This window comes from Gopherus flavomarginatus, chromosome 9, assembly GCF_025201925.1.
Source record: "Gopherus flavomarginatus isolate rGopFla2 chromosome 9, rGopFla2.mat.asm, whole genome shotgun sequence".
Classification (NCBI taxonomy): Eukaryota; Metazoa; Chordata; order Testudines; family Testudinidae; genus Gopherus; species Gopherus flavomarginatus.
The window spans coordinates 53422709-53434984 of NC_066625.1; the positions used below are offsets into that span (position 1 = coordinate 53422709).

Sequence of the window (12276 nt, forward strand, 5' to 3'; positions counted from 1 at the left end):
AGGATCTGTGTTCTAGTCCTGCTGAGCCATGAAGTGAACTGGGGTCAGTTGCAGAGGTCAAGCTACTGACAGGACTGACCTTGGGCTAGGCAGCGTACGGAGCCAGGGCTAGCTGAATGGATGGGATGCATTTTGAAATGGACGCTGATTTCTAAATCCTGTATGCCAAGTAAAGCAGCCTGAACTTTACATTGTTTATTCCGACCCTATTTGTTTTCTTCGCATTCCTATAGCAGGAGGGGACAGAAACCACTTGCTCTGTTTGGTTTTAAAATGTTTTGCACTGAGACTTAATTACACCAATGTCACCCCCAGAGAAGATGACCACAGAGCAAATCTGCACCACTCAGAATGGGGCTTTCTACTGGAAACGCTGATGCTGGTAACTCCATCCCAGGTGCCTTTCTTCCCAGGGGAAACAGGGCTTCAGTTATTAGAAAACAAAGCTGCCTTCAGCAGCGGAAACACCATGTGGCTTCCTTGCTTTGATTCTTCCTCCGCTGTCTCATTTTTTTTGTGAATCAGCCCCAGTGAGAATGGAAAGGTTCCCCACAAACCATGGCACCCATGGTCTGGAGGGCCAGGCTAAGGGATTTCTGGGAAAGAAGAAAAGATCAGGGTGAAGTGGCAGTAACCACACATTACACCCACACAGGGACCAAGTGCCAAGTGGTGACGGCTGCATTGGCATAGCCTGTCAGCTGCAGGGGGAGAGGATGAGGAGCAGGGAGCCTAGTACCAAACACTCCCATGCGGCTGATCCAGCTCCCTTCAGATGAAGAAGGGTGGATACAGCAGCCATGGGCCAAGAAGGTAACTCCCTACAGAAGCAGATGCTGGCACAATACAGATACTGCTGTGGGCACCTACTCAGCTAGGGGTAGAGCACCCCCCCCCACACTCCAGCCCACCCCACCTCCCGGAATGCTTATGGCTGGTCAGTCATACACAGCTTTTGGGTCTCAGGGACACTCCTCCCAACAGGCCTTGCTGCAGCCCCTGCAAAGGATCTGAAGACTGGGGTTGGAAGACAAAAGATGAGCAGGCTGAGAGGAAGGTCTGTCAGATCCATCTTCAGCAAGGACCCCAATGGACAGATTCTCAACCTGGGGGTCCCCCTCCCATGCATATGCCACCATTATAAACTTCGTAAACGCCTTATTCTCATCTGCCTCACATTGAGCAGCATCCCATAGCGTAACAAGCTGGACTGAGACTGGGAAAGTCTCGTACTGCCTACATAGCACTCAGCATATAGAAGATGGATTGGAGGGAGGGATGGTAACAGGTGCTGTGTTCTTAGACCTACCAGTGGCATACGATACAGTCAGCCACCAAAACCTGCTTGCCAGAGTCTACGACATGATGGCCGACTACCATGCAGGGTGGCTGATCCGATCTCTCCTGGAGAAGAGAGTTTCACGTAGAACTGTGAAAGAAACAGAGCTGCTGGAGACAAGGGAATGGCCTCCCACAGGGCAGTGTGCAAGCACCATTCCTCTTCACCCTATATGCCAATGACCAGCCCATGCAGATCAATACGAGGAGCTTCACATATGCCGATGATCTATGCAGGACGTCCTAGGAGAAGGACTTCGCCACTGTCAAGAACAGACTCACAGGTGTCCGGAGCAACCTCTCAGCTTATTACAGTTAGAACCAACTTTACGTCAGCCTGACCAAGACACACGACAGCCTTTCACCTATGCCATCCAGAAGCCAAGCAGAAATTAATCACCACCTGGGATGGAATCCAACAGCGCCAGAACCAGTGGGCCCAGTGGCCATGCCCCCCCTACTTTTTAACATGGGTAGAGTTTGGAGGAAGGGGGAAGCACTGCCTCTCCCCTCAAACCGCAAGCCTTGGGCGGGCACAGAGCAGCGCTGGAAGGGGCTGTGCTTCACAGCAGGGGAGCTGATCTCAGCATTGCTCCGTGCCTGCCTAAGGCTTGTGGTTTGTGGGGGGCGGAATGCTCCTAAACTATACCCATGTTAAAAAGGAGGGACACAGGGGTCATAAACAGGTGTCAGTGGCCACACCCACCCCACCCTGATTGCTAACTTGGAGTCAGAGTCCTGGCTAGATGTGGGTAGGGTCCCAGTGCAGTGCCAGCTATCATGCTCCTGTACTAGCTATGGACTGTTCACAGCGCTTCCTTCTGAGCGAGATACACACCAGATGGGCTCATCCCATCCTTCACTGCCCTGCCAGGTATTGAGGTTAGCTTTAGTAAGGGGTATTTTACACACAGTGCCACCTAGTGGTGGAACAGTATCCCATGGAAAAGCCTAACTACTGCTGCTGTAATGTAGCATATTGGGCCAGCTCCGTTTTTCCTCTTGGTCTCTTACTTTGCAGCCCTACCACACTGTAAAGCTGTGTCTGATCTGACAAGCCAGGGCTCAGCATGGGATGATCCAAATGTACCTTTTCCAAAGCGCGGGCCAGCGTTTAGTTCTAACTGTGCAAGCAAAGAAAGTTACAAGCCTGAACACACTCCCTTCTGCATTGGCAAAGGGAGGACTGCCCGAACTCTCTGCAACTCTGAGCACTGAGGGGCTATTTTGCAAAGCTACAGAACTCCACAGCTCCCTTTCTTCCTTCATCTGCACTAGAAGAAGTGCAATGCACCAGAACAGACCCACGCGCCACCCTGTCTAGCTTCTGCTCCGACAATGGCTAATGCCAGACGCTTTGGAGGAAGGTGAAAAATCCTTGCAATTAGAAATGAGTCCAAGCTTTGGCATTTGGAACAGGTTCTGGACTCAGTTCCCCTTGAGACCACAACTGAGAAGGAGGAAACACCCAACTGGGTCCCAATACCCATGTTTACAAACAGACATGACCTAGCTACATATATACCGCTCCTATGTCAGGATCTGGTGGCTAATCTGCACTAGAGACAGCCAAGCCCATTAGATATCCCTTTAAATAGCATAGGAGCCATCCAACAATTCCTACACTGTAAGTCCCATCTCTCTTTACAACATGTCTTACTAGATAAGACTATCCCATGGTAGAGGGAATTGCTTCCCCACTTCAGCTGGCAGGCAGTTCATGCCCTGAAACAGTATGTATCGAGGACTGTGTTGGAATTGCAAGCTATTGCTTTAAGAATGGCCAGGGTTGGCGGGTCTGGCCAGCCTTGCAGGCTAAGGGACTATCTGAAAGTATATGATCAGAGTCAGTATTGGAAAAGGCCATCTTAAAGCAAGGCGGGCTGAGTTCTGCCTCTCTGCCTTGGGGAGCAGCCTATTTTCATGCTCTCTGGTTTTGGATTCTTGCTTGTTATTCTGAGTTCTAAGAAATAAAGTCATGCTACACTGCCAACTTCCAGCCAGAGTATTTATGCTGTTTTACAAATAATTTCTGTGTGTGCGCGCGCGCTATAAGCACTATAGCAACAGGATTGTGCCAAAACTGGTGATAAATTTGCAGCCCGATATTGCACTGTTATTCTGGCTGCTCCATTTCAGGCAGTTTCACGGCCCACCATTTTCCACGTTATTGGACAAAACAGCTTTTCTCCACACCAAAATCATGCCACGTTTGGAATCTCAAAGCCAGCTTTGGCAAGAAAGGGGCCCATTTCCACCCTGAAATGGGGTGATCGCTCTGAAAGAGGGACAGTAAGCCAGTGAGCGGCTAACCCAGTCAGGGAAGGCTTCATTAAACCCAAAGATTCCAAACAAGAACAGATCAGCTCAGAACACTGGGTCCCTATTCCCCCGCTCCTCCATCAGGAGTCTGGTCCCTGAAAAAAAATCATGAGATTAGCATAAAAATCTCAAGAGTTGAAACAATAGGAAGTGTCAGGACCTGTTTCCCTTGCCTTCTGAGCCTGGTCTGGGGCCATATTCTAAGGCTTTTTGCCAAAACCAAGAGGGCTAGAAAGTTTAACTGAGCGTCTCAGCTTTCGTTTAGTCAGTGGCCTGCAGGAGCAGAGGTGATATTCTATATTCTATGATGTTTTAAGGAAAAGCGCCAAATAGCGCCAGACTCATTATGAGAGTCCACAGAGTGACTGATTTGCAACAGCCAAAGCATTTCTCTCATCCAAGAGCTGTCCCCGCTGCCATGCCAGCCCCAGCTGGAGGAGGTTAGAGCCGTGAATGATGTGATATACATAGAGAATCGCAGGACCCCAGAGCACTTCCCAGTCCTTTCACCATAAAGCAAGGGCAGCTGCAATGGAAGTGCTGGCCTCCTGGCAATGTGCCTCCGTCTTAACCCGGAGGGGCCAAGCTCTCGGAGTGAATTCAGTCAGGATCCCAGTTCTCTGCTGGTGTTAACAGGCTCAGCGCCATTGGAATCAGTGCCACTCCAGCCAGTTACGGCAGCAGTGAATGCATTCGTTGCTCTCCAGCCCCTCCAGGTGTAAGGAGCAAATCTAGCTGTGTGGACACTGCGGCTCCTGCAGAGACATGCCTTAGCCACCCGAGCTCAAGCCTTGGGGGTCAGATGGGCTTGAGTGGCTAGCACAAGTCTACTCAGGCTGGGAAGTTCACTCACACCTGCAGCGTAGACACACCCATAAAATCCTGGGTCATTTTTGTTGAGTCCCAGTTGTGGCTGTGGGTTTGGGGATACTGATCCGAGTTACGCCTGAAGCAGGCCAGGCACTTCCCAGACACAAGATAAGCCAGTTCCTGCTCCAAACAGCTTATCACTGAAGTGTCTAGAATGCAGGCGGGGTGGGGCTAGGGCAGGGGCGGCTCTAGGAATTCTGCCACCCTAAGCACTGCAGGCAGGCTGCCTTCCTCGGCTTGCCTGAAGAGGGTCCGCTGGTCCCGCAGCTTCGGCGGACCTCCCGCAGGCAGGTCCGCTGAAGCTGCGGGACCAGCGGACCCTCCGCAGGCAAGTCGAGGAAGGCAGCCTGCCTGCCGCCCTTGCGGCGCCAGCAGAGCGCCCCCCGCGGCTTGCCACCCCAAGCACCCGCTTGGTGTGCTGGGGCCTGGAGCTGCCCCTGGGGAAGGGATCAACACAAAAATAATTTCCCAGCCTCCTTTCCCCCAGGCCAGACAGCCAAGAGGAGCAACAGCTTTGGGTCACTACCCACCTGAGCTGGAATTGAATTCCTGACCAAAGGCACCAGACTCCCTAGCTAATCCTCTCTGCTATCCAATCTGCACCCCGGCACTACTGGGTAAGAAAGATGTGGGTGACAGGGAGCCAGACTTACACAGCAAACAGCAGATTTCTTAAAATTAGACATTGTCACTGGATTCCCAGCTATTCAGAGAAATCCTGGACAGGATCCAATAAAGAAGGGGTGGGCAAACTTTTCAGCCTGAGGGCCACATCAGGGAATACAATTTGTATGGTGGGCTATGCGTGCTCATGAAATTGGGGTTGGGCTGCAGGGGGGGGGGTGCGGACTCTGGAGTGGGGCTGGGGATGAGGAGTTTGGGGTATAGGAGGATGCTCTGGGCTGAGACCGAGGAGTTCGGAGGGCAGGAGGGGGATCAGGGCTGGGGTAGGGGTGCAGGTTCTGGCTGGGGGTGTGGGCTCTGGGGTGGGGCTGAGAGGTTTGGGGTCAAGGAGGGGGTTCCGGGCTGGGATCAAGGGGTTTGGAGAGCGAGAGGAAAATCAGGGCTGGGGCAGGGGGTTGGGGCATGGGGAGAGGCTCAGGGGTGCAGGCTCCAAGGGGTGCTTACCTCAAGCGGCTCCCGGAAGCAGTGGCATGTCCCTTCTCCAGCTCCTATGCATGGAGCAGCCCCCGACCCTGCTAGCGCCAGACCAGGGCCATGCAGCTGCTTCTGGGAGCCACATGGTGTGGCCCCAACCCTGTGCCCCGGCCAGAGTTCCAGAGCAGGGCCGAACCGCATGGTGCAGCTCACAGGCCAGCTTAAAACAGCCTGCCCCTGCAATAAAGCAAGAGGGACGTGCCCTGTCTAAGCCCTGTGGCAGAAGCCATCTCAAAGCATGTATTTGCTATCAAGTTTCCCAGCAGTAATTACCAAATGCGCTCCTTGGCAACAGCATCTCCCCGCATCCCGTGCCGGGAAGCCCAGCTTGGGGCACATGTACGTTACAAAGGTTCTGACCGAGAGGGTAAATAACTGCGTAACAAGCAGCAGGGGAATATGGCCAAAGAGAAACAGGTGCCATAGAAACCTGATCACTTCAGCCTGCTCTTTCTCCTAGGATACGCTCCTTTGGAAAGAGGAGTTTGCCCCTCACGTTTAGCCAAGAGGCTGGCAATCTGACTCTTTTCCCCTAACAGGAAGATTCAATGGAAATTCTCCTCCTCCCTAAAGCTCACTCATTTCCCAGCCACGGATTCTATGTCTCCATCTCCTCCTTGTACCATTTGCCTGCATTATTGGCCAGACAAAGAGATAATAGTGGCACCTTTCTCCTGGATCGCCTTTGTCTGACTCCCCCACATGCTGTGGATATCAGAGGCCTTAATATTCCCCACGCTCTCCAAATGCCCCTGAACAGCTGCTTCTGAGCCGCACTAATCACAAACTGCACACGGTTGAAGAATAACAGAGGGTTCATAATAAGCTAGGCCATAGCTGGGTGCAAACATGCTCTCAACAAAGAAGCTCCAGGAGACTATACAGAGAAGCTGTTGGTCACAGACTGACAAGACATTTTCAGCACAGCTGTCTGCTCGGTTCAGACAAATAGCGTATAAATCAGGGACACAGCAGTGCTTTCTGTTAATGCCTTTGTACATGGCGTTAATCAAGGAGTTTGTGGGGGGAGAGAAACTATCAGTAAAGGCTATTCTGTTCTATGCATTTACATGTGCTCCACAAACACTGTATACACTTCCTCATCTGTAACCTCACCTCACTTCTAACAGCTGTGCCCCTCCATTTCTGCTCAAGGAGAATGCAGTACTAAATGTTTAGCAAGAGCCAAATTGGCACAGAGACAGCAGGGTAAGTAACTGTAATGAATAGAAAGATAACTGTTTTACAAGACACGTGTTTGGCATTTCAGCTTCTCAGTATCTGTGCAATTCCAGGGAGAGCTGTTACCGTGTCTCTCCAGGAACTGGGCATATCAGCAGCCTTAATTATATTTGTGCAGTTTGGAAAGGGGATGAAATAAAAAAATGTAAAGGTCTCCTCAAGAAAGAGAAAGATCAGCTGTAAAAATTAAGAAACTGATTAAGGAGGAGAAAGATTTTAACACATGATAAAGTTGCCAGTTAATATCTTTTCATGTATGACAGCATCAATCTTCCTTGAAGAGGCAAAAAATGAATCAAGACTAATCCCACCAAAGTGACTTTATACAGAGAGAAGATATAGATTGTTACACCGACAGGGCTGTTCTCAGCATCTCTCTTGTAAATGGCACACACTATTTATACATTTCAAGGTTGCCAGCTCTGCCTGTCTGGGAGTACAAGGATCTGTCGGGCAGTTGCTCTCTGGGACTTACCTTTTGGAGCTGTAATAATTCTAGGATTCACCCTTGAGTCCCCGGCTGTCAGGAGAAACAGGTGGCTGGTCCATAGAGCGAAGAGATAGGCAGCATATGAGTTCAGACCCATTTCCACAGCTGTCCAAAGAGCTCAGCAGCTTACTTCTGGAAGAACAGTAGATCATACCCTTGCAATGCAAACCTTTGAAAGTGGGTGTGTCTAGAGTGGTTACTCACACTAGCCAATCAGAGTGCAAGCAGGAATAATGGGGCAGGGCAGCAAGGGGGGGAACAGTTACCCCAGCTAGGGATAAGGGTTTATCAAAGTTTGGAAATGTACCAAATCAGCTACTGTGGAATAAGAGTCCACACAAGGAGTTATGGCAGGATTTCTGGTCTGGAATTCTTGTGGAATAAGAATTCCAGACTAGCTATTTTACTCCATTTCCAAGGGAAGACAAACCCTAACTCACCATCCAAACCCTTTATGAAGGGAGGTGGGGGCAGTATGATATCACTGACTGAATCCAGAACACCTGCTCCTTGTAGATGAAACAGGGAGTAGCGACTGCCCCACAGCAGATCCAATGGTCAATCTCTTCTAGTGCTATACAGCTGTTCTTGGGGAATGTTGTGCTCTGCAAGCTGGAGGTGCCAGGGAGGGGTCACTTTGTGCATGTGGAAATGGATGGGGCAAATCCTCAGGGTTAGAGAGATACTATAGCCCCCTGCTTGCTTCTGCGGCATTGCAACCTCAAGTGTTCAAGAATCATGAGTGCCTAAAACCCATGAGCTTCTAAATAGAATACATTGGGGGTAATTTTTTTCTTGGCTTTCTAGCCTTTGAGGGCCACCTTTACAAGCTTTCTTCTGCCATAATGAGGGATAGAAACTTACTTTAAAAAAAAAAGAAAGATGAGATTCTGGTGTATTCCCCTAACTCTGGTGTGCAGGGCTTTTTACTCCAACTATCGACAGGGTCATGGTAAGAATCACAAAAGTTGGCTATTGTCTACCAGATGAGAGACAGTATAGCCTAGGGGGTAGAGCACTAGTCTAGGACTCAGAACTGGATTGTATTCCTGGCTCTGCCACTGGCCTGCTGTGTGACCTTGGGCGAGTCACTTTGCCTCTCTGTGGCTCAGTTTCCCTGTCTCTAAAACAGGCCTAGACTTGAGCCAACTGGCAGTGTATGTACTTACCTAAACCAAGAAACCAATGGAATATAGCCCTACTTAACCTTGACATTAGAAAAAGAGATGATGACATTAAAATCCCTCCTGTACTTCCAATTTGATACATCTTTCTTCCCCTCCAGTCCTATAATGTTGTGCCGTGTTGCTGTTCACTTATAAACAGCTATTATGTTCCACATCAGAAATGGTGGCATTTTTGTACTGGGTTCATTGATCCCTCTGCACACTGGGCCCAATTTTAATTTACTGCTCTGGCAGTGTGAGCATAAAAGTGAGTGTAAATGTAATTCATGCCCACTTTAAGGCCCCTTTACATTATCAAGGCTGTGTGAAAGTACACGAAAGTCAGGTCTGTCATTTATAAATCATCAGCGTGGTATATATACACGCCACTCCCTTTTTAGCCCCAGCAGCTGTTGATGATGATATGAGACTAAAAAATTTTTTGCACTTAAAATTTGGGCTGTACACACAAAAGATACATTATACCCTTGAAAGCTTGATGTATTATTATTTCCTTTATAGTTTATGTCCTGAATGATCTTAGCTCTGGTTTTGTGCTGTGTGTTTATACAATTAGTGTATTATTTTTACAACATTGCAAAAGTCAGGACTATCTGAATGTGATTAGCATTATATAAATTATATTAATAAAAATATGAAGACATTGGTCAGCATTGTGACTTATTGGTGCAATGGGTAAATCATGGTAAATTCAATTAGCATTATATAAATTATATTAATTAAAATATGAAGACATTGGTCAGCATTGTGACTTATTGGTGCAGTGGGTAAATCATGGTAAATTCAATTACCAGAACATAGCATTTTCTAAAAAAAATGGCATTTCATGTAAACTAATATTCTAAAAGGGAGATTGAGTTAGCAGTCCTGAAGATACCATTATGGTCCCCTGAACTACCAGCTGGAAGGTATTTATTTACATATGCTATCTAATCGGTTAACTCTGCACCAACTCTCAGCATTCTTGATACATATAACTCCGGCCATGACAATTTTTAGTCAATGATGAGCTCGGATTCTCTCTCAGTTTGTAATAAAAATAAACACAATCTATAGTTTGCATTAGCTGCATCCATGCATTTGATATCCAAGTGTTTTTATCCTGGCATTAAGAATGTGGCTCTGGACCACAGAATTTAGCTCCAAACTCTCCCAAGCAAGGGCGGCTCCAGGCACCAGTGCAGTCGGTTGCCTGCAGGAGGTCCGCCGGTCCCGCAGCTTCGGCAGCAATTCGGTACGCCAAAGGCGCGGGATTGGCAGATCACCCGCAGAAATGTCACCAAATCCTGACCAGCGGACCACCCACAGGCGCACCACCAAAGGCCGCCGGACTGCCGTGCTTGCGGAGGCAAAAAACAGAGCCGCTCCTGCTCCCAAGGGGTCTTGTTTCAGGGCCTATTCAAGTCAGTTGCACTTAGTATAACAGGGAAAAATACTCTTCATTAAATCTATTTTAATTTCTGAGTTTATTCTGAAGCATACGGAAGACAGACAATCATTTTATAAATAGCTTGAACTTCAGCCCAGCCCTCTAGCCAGTCACTGTCAAAACGCTTCCTCCAGACAGTTCCTCTTATTTCTAGGCGGCTGTTTACATACATTTCCCTGTGTGATGGTTCTTAGATCATGAGTGCGGTATGTGGGCATTAGCTCCCTAACATTAGCAGCCTTTCAGCCACTGGAGCACTCTCCATCAGCCCCGTCTTTGCCTTACAGTTAACAAGAGGTGCGCCCCAGGCCCTGAGGCCCTCTGAATCATCCCCCTCTGATATCCAGCCCCTGACATGGACTACTCACAGAAATCTCAGATCCTCTGCCCCCAAAAGAGCAATGTCCCCCTAAAAGAGCAATGTTTACCAGTTCTACCTTAAATCACTGCTCCCGTATAACGAAAGATGGCTGATTTAAGTAGGAAATAGAGATTCTACTAGAAACAAGAGGAAATGGTGGAGACAAATGGTTACTATACAAAACAATCAAAAAGCACAAACTAGGGCCTAACTTATTGCTAGTTACCTGTCCTGTCTAATAAAGAAGGTTTTCCCCTAGGGAGATCAGATAGCAAGCGTGAATATCAGGCCAGGTTTTTTCCTGGGGTGCGGGGGTGTGTGTGGAGATTTGGGTAATAGTTGTGTATAGAAAACAAAGCGGGTCCTGATAGTATCGGGTCACCCTATTTCCCCCCACCCCCAAAGGTCAGTCCATTGTAGAGCTGGCAATCAAAGGACAGCAAAGAAAATGTAATTCATACAGTTGAAGAAAAATAACTTGTAAACACACAGAGAGCAGAAGGGAAATAGGCCAACCCTCACGAGAAAAATGATCTTCACGTGTTTTGTAATTACATTTCACATCTGGGGGTAAAATCCAAGCTTTATTGTTCAGATTTTAGGATTCATTTGAGCAGCGAGGCTGGGTGATTTGGCTGTGCTAGGGTTCCCCCCTCTCACAGCAATAAAACGTGCCGGGGAGGGGGGAGAGGAGATTTTCATAGACACAAATGGACTCGTTCCCCTCTGTGCCTCTGAAAATCTGATTAGCATTATGAGTTCTGAGAGGCGATGATGCCTATTCTGGGTAATAAATCCCTGGTAAGTAATCTGGATCTCTGTATGCAGTAGAGGTGCCCCACCTTTGTTTTATATTCCTCACTCCTGTCAGAGTTTAAGCTCTGGCTGTAAGAGTGGAGGGCCCTGCTGAGTGATTCTGTTCCTGAACTGCATGCATATAGTCTAAGCAGAGAGTTAGGGTATTATCCTATGCTCCCCACTCATGCAAAATCCCCATTAGGTTAACAGGAGCTTTGGATGATTGGGTCTTTAATTGATTATTTATGACCACAGCCTGAGTTAGCGCAGCCTTCTGTCTTGCGGCTCGGCAAGCATGTGAGTTATTAAAGGGATGGGGTCAGAGGCCCAGATACCGCAAGCTGGGAGTTCGTTCCATGCTCACATCTACAGTATACAAGGCAGAGTAGCAAGGCCCCTATTCAGCAAAGCTCATAAGCACATGCTTCAGTGGGACTTTCAACGCAAGCTCAGAGTTAAGCATGTACTTAAGTGCTTTATTGAATCAGGGCCAGAAACGGCACTCGAGATGGGAAAGCGGCTCATCCCAAACCCCTTGATGCTAATGGGAATCTTTCCAATGACTTCAGCAAGTTTTGGATCAGGCCTGAAATGAGAGGAATGTGAGTAGCAGCTGAAACAAGGAGAGAAAAGTTGAGCAGCATGAGGGAACAGTGGGATTCTGGGTTGTTTCACGCCTCCAGCAGCTCACAAGGACAGAATACAGGTGCCAGCCAGGAAGTTGTTATGTTGAGTGCTGAGGATCACAACAAGTTCAGCATTATAGGGTCTCACTGCCAGCTTGAGCTGGGAGTTGAATTCTGTTTTGGGTTTAATGCTGATAGCTTCCCCAACTGAGGAGGCATTTTAAAACACAACATGCCATTTGCAGCACTGGTCTTTGAAGACTAAAGAAATGTTGGTGCTTGGATTCTACCATATAATCAGGGAAAGAATGACATTGTTATTTTTACAGCACCCGGGCTAGAACAGTACAAAAGGACTTGTGCTCTGCCCCAAAGAGCTAAGACTCATTTATACAGGAATTGCAGTTAAAGTTTAGCTACCACCAATATTCTTTGTGACATACTTACAGTCTCAC

At 48.2% G+C, this 12276-nt stretch overlaps 1 protein-coding gene across 1 annotated transcript in view; it reads right to left on the reverse strand.

The window, feature by feature from the left end:
* SEMA7A (semaphorin 7A (John Milton Hagen blood group)) overlaps positions 1–7570 on the reverse strand; it is a 47607-nt gene extending 40037 nt beyond the window's left edge. The window contains exon 1 of the mRNA XM_050966795.1: positions 7406–7570. Within this exon, the coding sequence (XP_050822752.1) occupies positions 7406–7517 (112 nt within the window). The 5' untranslated portion in view covers positions 7518–7570. The remainder of the gene's footprint in view (positions 1–7405) is intronic.
* Positions 7571–12276: the final 4706 nt, after the last annotated feature.